General features: G+C 39.3%; 1 protein-coding gene across 1 annotated transcript; it reads right to left on the minus strand.

Moving 5' to 3' along the window:
• Positions 1 to 7,767: 7,767 nt before the first annotated feature.
• LOC129228353 (uncharacterized) lies at positions 7,768 to 8,184 on the minus strand. The gene has a single exon (XM_054863032.1). The coding sequence runs from the start codon at positions 8,182 to 8,184 to the stop codon at positions 7,768 to 7,770; it is 417 nt and encodes a 138-aa protein (XP_054719007.1).
• Between the last annotated feature and the right edge of the window lie 736 nt (positions 8,185 to 8,920).

Raw genomic sequence — 8,920 nt, forward strand, 5'->3', positions numbered from 1 at the left:
CACGAACGCCTACACACACACACACACGAACGCCTACACACACACACACACACGAACACCTACACACACACGAACGCCTACACACACACACACACACGAACGCCTACACACACATACACACGAACGCCTACACACACACACACACGAACGCCTACACACACACACACACACGAACACCTACACAGACACACACATGAACGCCTACACACACACGAACACCTACACGCACACGCACGTACACAACACTCACTCACACACATGCATACATACACTTACGCACCCACGCACCAACACACATGCGCCTACACAAACACACACGCTCGTGATTGCGAAAAACATAATTTGAATTCAAGATGCCAAAAATTCAAATTATTTTTTTTTCTTTTTTTTTTTGCAATTAATAAGTCATAATTATTTATTATTATTTTAAAAATAAATGTATTTTTTATAGAGTTGCTATGCTATGCATAATTCTTGAAGTAATTTGGGGCTCCTTAGGAAGATGGGGCGCCAGGACTAGGCCTAGATGGCCTGTGCGGTGATCAGGCCCTGGTCTTTCACGTTCCGGCTCTTTTTTCAACCCCACTGTCCTCTGCAGGCGCGGCTTCTCCGGTTCTGAGCACTGTTCCCCGGAATCCGCTTCTTCTGTTCAGTGGCACCCCTACACACACGCCAGAGTTGGGCAAATTTTAATTGCATTAACAATTAAAGATTAACAATTGATTAATTGGTAAACGTAACCACAACAACTAACAGTTGATCAATTGTAATTGTGGAAAATTACAATTAACAATTAATCAGTTGTTAATTGTAGTTTACTGCAGTTAGCAATTAATTAATTGTTAGTTGTAGTTTACCACAGTTAACAATTAATTAATTGTTAATTGTAGTTTACTACAATTAATAATTGTCGATTGTTCTGTGAATTTTAATTAAAACTAACTCATAAAAAAATTACTGGTTTTGTACAATATATTCTACAGACGACAGGTCCACCTGGGACGTGGATGCTAAACGGGTACCATATTACTCTCTAACTATTTAAATACATATGTTAGCAAGAAATAAAATATCAATAAAACATCAGTAACTTTCAGTAAATTACCGCCCAATAGCCAGGGCTAAAGCAGAAATATATGAAATACTCGAGTTGAACCGAACCATTGCTTCGGTCACTCGTCTGGTCTGCGTAATTCTATATTAGCTACCAGTTTGTTTGGCACTCTTGGCTTCCTTAAGATGTTTGCAATCTCCTGCACTCTCACTCCCTTACGCCGGGCTGATGCGCGCTAATAAGCACGAAACAGCAGCTCTCGGATGGAAGTAAAAGAACTGGCAGTGTATTCCATGTATCAGTAACTTTATTACGAGAAATAATTTATTTACTGCAGCATATGACTTTTCTCAAAAAAAAAAAAAAAAAAATATGGCTAGAGCAAAATATCTTCAAAAAAGGTAGGATCTGGTGGGGGAAAGTGGTCATAATTCAAATAAATGGCTATAGCTTGGAAGTTAATGTTCGAATAAATGTAAGCATTTTATTTTAGGATAGTGCATTTATAAACTATATTTTGAATACAAAATTTTACAACTGGGAAAATTTTATTTGGTAAAAAAAAATATTTTGTTTAGATATGAAAATTCTTAAAATCTTAACACTTTTTTCAACTTCCTTGGGAAATTTTGTTTGTTAGAATTATGAACAGATTGACTGCACAGGAAGCTTTCTACATGTTTCAAGAACTCTTACTCATTAGCAGTTAGCTGAATCTATTTTAGGTAATTTTTTAGAACAATTTAAGTAAGATGGGATAAAGTGGTCATAATATTAGGCTTAACGAATATTAAATGAAAAATTATCATATAAGCTTTGTGCTACAATATGATTAAGGTGAAAAAACAACGTAAATAAAGCACAAATATTCGAGAAAATGCAGCATATAGCTATTTCAAGGCTACAATGGAGCCTCTTCATCAGTGCAAAAAGCTCACCAACACAACCAGAAGTTGCGAGAGAACTGAGAGTTCTCTCGCAAAGAGAGTTCTCTCGCGAGAGAACTGAGAGACGGGAGGATAAGAAGCAAGAATCATAAGAAACATCCAGAATCAAACTCAAGGCTGACGCGCTACATGCACGCAAAGCCAGAAACTGATGGATGCAAAACATGTCACAAATTTATTACACAAAGACAATTTTACACAACATTTTAGGTTTTAAGAAAATTTTAAAGTTACTGATGAAATTTGCGGCCGGAAGATGTAATACATGCATCGCAATCACTCTGTTGCAAATTACGAGACTTTTGTAAAACTTTCATCAGTCGCTGCACCTTCGTTGCGATGCGTGTATTAGAACTACTTGAGGCCGTAACTTTTAACAACTGCTCTAAATATGTCTTAAAAACTAAAATGTCGGGTAAAATAAATTTGTGACCTGTTTTGTCAACGTCAGTTTCTGACCTTTTGTGCATGTAGCGAGTCAGCGACCATAAGTTCCTTATGATTATTTGCTTCTTATCCTCCCCTTTCTTACCACTTAGATTTTGCAAAAAATCTTGGATTCATTCTGTAAGCATACATGTATATTAACGGATATACTCGTGGATATACGTGGATACATGTACTGGTGTATACACGTAAATGCACGTATATACGTCTAACAGGTATATAATCGTGTTTACACGTAAACATACGAATATACTCGTGCTTTCATATATATTTACGTGAGTAGACACGTACAAACACGCACTGGATATATCCACGAATTAACTCGTGTATACTCGTATAAGTATGTATGTACACTTATATATGCGTATATACGTCGACTGTACACGTATATAATCAGGTATGCACGCATATACTCGAGATACAAGCGCAAAACACGCATATGATGTTCTTTTTTACGCTTTACTCGCATATACACGTGATACGTATATAATCGTGTAGACACGTATACACTCCTATAGGTAATCACGTATACATGCGTGAGTATATACTTGTACACGTATATACTTGAGTAGGCATGTGCATGCATCTGATGTATATATGTATTTATTCATATATGAACATGTTTACTCATGTCTACACGACACATATAGTAGACTCGTGTATACCCGTATATACCCGTACATATACTTGTAACTATAAAAATAACCGAACTGTACAAAAATTAGGGTTATTTGTCACGGTTTTGCAGTTTTTTAAACTATGACCACTTTACCCCATGCTATGACCACTTTCCCCCATCCCATGGGGTAAAGTGGTCATAAATACAAAGGGAAATGAAAGTGTTATAAAACTACTTAAATTCAATATTTTTTTCCTGAAATGCAATGTACCGTGTTCTTTAATAATGCAATGTAAAATAACAACAAAAAAAGTTGAAGTGTATAAAGAATTTATTGTTTTTATTATCCACCTAAGTTGAAAACCTACGATTTTATGACCACTTTACCCCACCAAACCCTATATTTCAATTAAAAATTTAAAAAAAAAATCCGTACTGTTAAAAGTCCGAAGAACATCTGAGGGAAATTGCAGAACTGTATCTTAATTCCACGATAAAAAAAATAAATTAATTTGAATTCTGACATTTTGAATTCAAATTATGTATTTCGCAATCACGAATTGCGTCAGGACCCTATTCATTGGAGTTACTGTTTCTACAAACGGCTCCTGTCCCCCAAGCTTGCCCCTCCTTCTGGGTGGTTACGTGTGTATAGTTGTGTGTGCGTAGGCGCGCGTGCATGCATGTGTAGGCTTGTGTGTGTACATAGACCTGTGTGTATGCACGCAGGCGTGTGTGTACCGGACATGGACGCCTCCGACCAGGAAAAGCGGATAGCTCACGACCGGGGGACAGCCGCCGCTCCGCCTTCAGAGGCCGGTGGGCGGTGGTACTGCAGAGCCGCTGATCCAAGCTGAACAAGGAACCACAACGTCAAGAACGGTCAAGTAAGAACAATAAGCAATCGCAATTGCTCAAAAAAAAAATGAAAAATTTAATTTGAATTTTGTCATCTTGAATTCAAATTATGTTTTTCGCAATCACGAGTGTGTGTTTGTATGTGTGTGTGTGGGGGGGGGGGTATGTGTATGTATGTGTGTGTGTAAGCATATGTGTTTGTGTCTGTGTGCAGGCATGAATGTGTGGGCAGTTGTGTGTATTTGTGTGTATGTGTAGGTGTCTGTATGCATGCGTGTGTGTATGTGTTTGTGTATGTGTGTGTATGGTGGTGTTTGTGTATGTGTGTGTATGTGTTTGTATGTGCGTGTGTGTTGGTGCATGTATGTATGCGTGTGTGTAGGATATGGACGCAACCTGGAGACGGTTTTCGCTAGAGGAGCAGCATCGTGAGGCCGGCCGACACGACAGGTGGTGCTGGCAGAGGGTGGCGCCGCGCCGGTGGGAAAAATGATTGCACGCCAAAAACAGTCAAATGAAAGCAATAAGCAATCGTGATTGCTCAAAAAAAAAAAAAAAAATGTGAATTTTGTCATCTTGAATTCTAATTATGTTTTTCGCAATCACGAGTGTGTGTGTATATGTAAGCGTGTGTGTTTGTGTGTGGGGAGTATGTGTGTAGGCATGTGTGTTTGTGTCTGCGTGCAGGCATGAGTGTGTGGGTAGTTGTGTGTATGTGAGTGTGTAAGTGTGTGTTTGTGTGTGTGTATGTGTTTGTGTATGTGTGTAGGTGTATGTATATGTGTGTAGGTGCGTGTATGTACGCGTGTAAGTGTAGGATATTGACGAAACCTGGAGACGGTTTTCGCTAGAGGTGCAACATCGTGAGGAGCCGGTCGACGGTGATGCTGCGGAGGGTGGCGATGCGAAAAATCAAAGGAACGCCAAAAACAGTCAAATGAAAGCAATAAGCAATCGTGATTGCTCAAAAAATAAATAAATAAATAAACAGAGCGGTCTCTGAGATCTTACGTCCCCTGTTATGTCCTTTCAGATTTCCCCTGTAACAGGCTAAACTACAAAACAATGATTTGCACAATTTTAAAACACTTAATTTAAACACAAACATTTACGTGTGTAAAAAACTTGCCAAGACGAGAATAGTTCACGCGGCGAGCGAGCAATCAACACTGAACGAAAATAAGAATTCGAATAATACTTTGAATTCTGTACGCTGCCCTGTATCAAAAGTACACTGCTCAAAAAAATTAGGAAGCACATGGTTTTAACAAAATTGAGAAAAACATTATTCCGGAAACTAATTTCCAATAAAACCTCCATGTTTTCTGGGAACATGAGAATAAAACGTAAACTTCGGATGCCAATCAGCGTTTCTGTCGTCGAAAAGCAGAAAAAGGATGCAAGTGCAGAAATCGTGATTTAACAGAAGCTCATTTTTTCCCTGTCTGAGCGAAAAAATTCAACCGTTCACTGTTTTTTTTTCTTTATTGGAAAATGCCACGACACCGTAATTTACCGGATTCCATGGCTGACGTTTTATTGGGGGACTGGAATCCGGGTAAACACAAGGAACTGTAGCAGACGATGTCCGAGAGGCATAATTTCATGTTCGTTTCACTGTTCTAGAGGAGTAAAGTTCCTAGTCAAATATTTTCTGCTTCTTTTTTGCTGTATTGCATATTAATACACGTGTATGCTCCATTTTATGCCTTTGCAAGGCTACCTCACAACGGTTTCTTCACTTTTGTGTGATTGCTCCATTGCTCCCCTAATTGTTTTGAGCAGTGTAGTTGCAATTACTTTAATTGCAATTACTTTTTTAATCAATTAACAAGGCGTTTGAAAAAATAATTGATTAATGCCCAACACTGACACACGCACGCTCCTACACATACACACTAACCCCTCCCCATACATACTCACACACACACGCGCGCCTTTACACACATACGCGCCAACGTGCATTCACGCAGGTCGACGCACACACACAAGCCTACACATTTATACAAAGGTAACCGCCCAAGCTAGGGGGGACAGGAACGTTTGCAGAAAAAACAACTTCAATGAGTAGCGAAAAACATAATTGGATTTCAAAATTTCAGAATTAAAATAAGTTAATTATTTTTTCATTTTTCTGGCGCTTGGATGTTTATTATGCTTCATTATTTATTTCAGGCAGCTGCATCTGTTTCTTGAAGAAAAAAAATGCTACATCTGATAATATCTGCAATACGAATACATAATTTACGATTTCATTAAAGTATAAAATTGGTGAATTAGCGTATCCTCATACGTTAATAATAAAGACAGGAGGATCTAAGAACATTTAAAAGAATTCAATCCATTTCCTTGAACTTAAATCAATTTATCATGCTCTAATCATTTTGTCTTAAAGTATTCTTTAAAGCTAAGGCAAAAAATAAAAAAGGTAATAAAAACCTAATTTCGTACTAAAATATTAAAAAATACAAAACATAATGAACGCTTACGGCAGTAAAAAAAATCAAGTGAAATATGATATTTTTTGCAAAATTTGGCTGATATGCATAAAAGAACACAAGAAATCCACATGGTGCTGTACTGGGCAAAAGAAATTTCCCATCGCTTAGCGCTAGTTAAGATGGAGTTTAACCGGTTTAGCCCTGGCCCACAAGATACTCCCCCCCCCCCTCGCCCCGCTTAACTCAAACAGACTTTACATTGAAAAAGTTTTTTGTGTGTAATATTACGATTTCTTTTATGGGAAAAACACTTACATAGATATACTTAAACAGCGAAACTTCATCTTAGTACAATATTTCCTTATTTCTAATTACCATCACTTAATATTGGGTTAGGTATTATCACTAATACCTAACGTCATGCGCTGTAAAAAATCTTTATGATAAGTGTACTGGTGGATATCTTCCGTAAAATCTTTTTTTTTTTATTACCGCATCCTAATCACCATTTTTTTTTATGGTTGTGCCTCATATTACCCATTCCAGAAACTCACTAGCCCTATTATGACGGGTGAAAATTTCTTGACCATTTCCACTCCATTTTTTGAAACAAAAAACCCATCGCTTAGGGTCCTATTGCAGTTCGTGATTGTGAAAAACATACTTTGGATAATCACTAGCCCTACTGTGACGGGTGAAAATTTCTTGACTATTTCCATTCCATTTGCAGAAACAAAAACCCCACCGAGTAGGGTCCTATAGCAATTCGTGATTGCGAGAAACATCATTTGAATATCAAGACGTTACTATTCAAACGATTTCTTTTTTTACTGTACTTCCCTACGCTGTGTTGTTTTTAAATTCTCTACAGTGTCCTCCGCTACTTTGAATCACGTTTGTACTAAACAGTTTTGATTCCATAAAGTGGCTGATTCAATAAAGCACCTAATTCAATAAAGTTGGATTTTATTCTGTTTTTCGCAATTTGAGTCATTACAGCGGTTGATTCAACTAAGCACTGATTCAATTAACCGGCGCCCACTGCACCAGCTTTCGGCTTACATTTCTTAGGCATTTTCTTCCTGTACTATGCCAAAATCTTTGCAGACGTGACTCATTTGATATCTCCCGCGTCAATAATACGACGAAATGTAATTTACATAGGGTAGACCGACCAGTGAATGAACAGTTAAGCACAATTTCATTTTTTAAAAATCCTAGTACACTCTAAGACAAAAAAAAAGTTGCACCATGAAGGAAGTCTTAGAATACAATGACATTTGGAAGGTATGTTAAGTGTATATGGAAGAGTAAATGATTAGAAAATGAGAACGATATAAGCAAAATTTATTGAACAACATACACAAAATGGGTAACATTCAGTATGGGGTATGGCCGCCATTATTCCGAATACAACATGCTAATCGTCTTGGTAACGAATCGTAAAAGGTTCTTAATGAAGTCCTGTGGTAGTCTATCCCATGCTGCTTTAACTTTGTTACGGAGTTCCGGCAGATTTCGAGGTACGGGTGGAGTGTTGACATCTCGTCCCATGGCATCCCACACATTCTCGATTGGGGACAGGTCTCGTGAATATGCTGGCCGCTCCATGCTGTCTAGGCCTTGAAGACAAGCTCTAGAGACGGCAGCAATATGGGGTCGAGCGTTGTCTTGTTGGAATAGCGGCCGAACACGGGTGCTCAGGAATGGCAAAGCAACTGGCTGCAGGATCTCTTGAACGTAACGTTGGCCGGTCAAAGCACCGTTAATGAACACTAGAGGTGATTTTGCATCATATGCAATTGCGCTCCACACCATGACACCAGGTCTCGTGGACGTATGACGCTGTACAATAAACCGTAAATCTTGGCGCTGACCACGTTGCCTCCACACGCGGATTTTATTGTCGTCTCCACCAAGACAGAAGCGGGACTCGTCAGTGAAGACTACGCGATACCATTCGACGCTCCATGTCCGTCTTGTACGGCACCATTCCAATCTTTTCCGACGATGCAATGCTGTTAATGGCAGTCGTCGTAACGGTCTACGTGAGCGCAGTCCCACGTCGTGCAGCCGTCGGCAAATGGTGCGACCACTTATTGGCTGATTGATGGAAGGTCCCACAGCCCGTTGGATGTCTGCAACTGTGCTGGTTGGATCGTTACGAGCTTGCCTTACGAGCCTCCGGTCCTCCCTCGGTACGGTTTGTCTCAGCCTCCCTGAGCCTGGTTGACGCTGATATGTGCCTTGTTGAGTCCACTGCCGCCAAATGCGTGCAACAGTAACATCAGTGTAACCAACGTGCTGTGCTATCCGTCGAAGACCATCCAGCTTCTCGGAGGCCAATTATGCGACCCCTTTCGAACACTTCCAGGTTGCGTAAATTGCTTGCGAACTTTATTTCGAGGCATAATCCAATGTTAAACGATGTAACTAACAAATCAGATTGAGTTAAATTAAAATTGCTGCGCTACTGGACGCCCTTATATAGCTGGTCTTGCGCTGTGCTTAGGGCCACCCTGCGCGCGTTGCATGCGCAACCCTAACCTGGAAA

This window comes from Uloborus diversus, chromosome 8, assembly GCF_026930045.1.
Source record: "Uloborus diversus isolate 005 chromosome 8, Udiv.v.3.1, whole genome shotgun sequence".
Lineage (NCBI taxonomy): Eukaryota > Metazoa > Arthropoda > Arachnida > Araneae > Uloboridae > Uloborus > Uloborus diversus.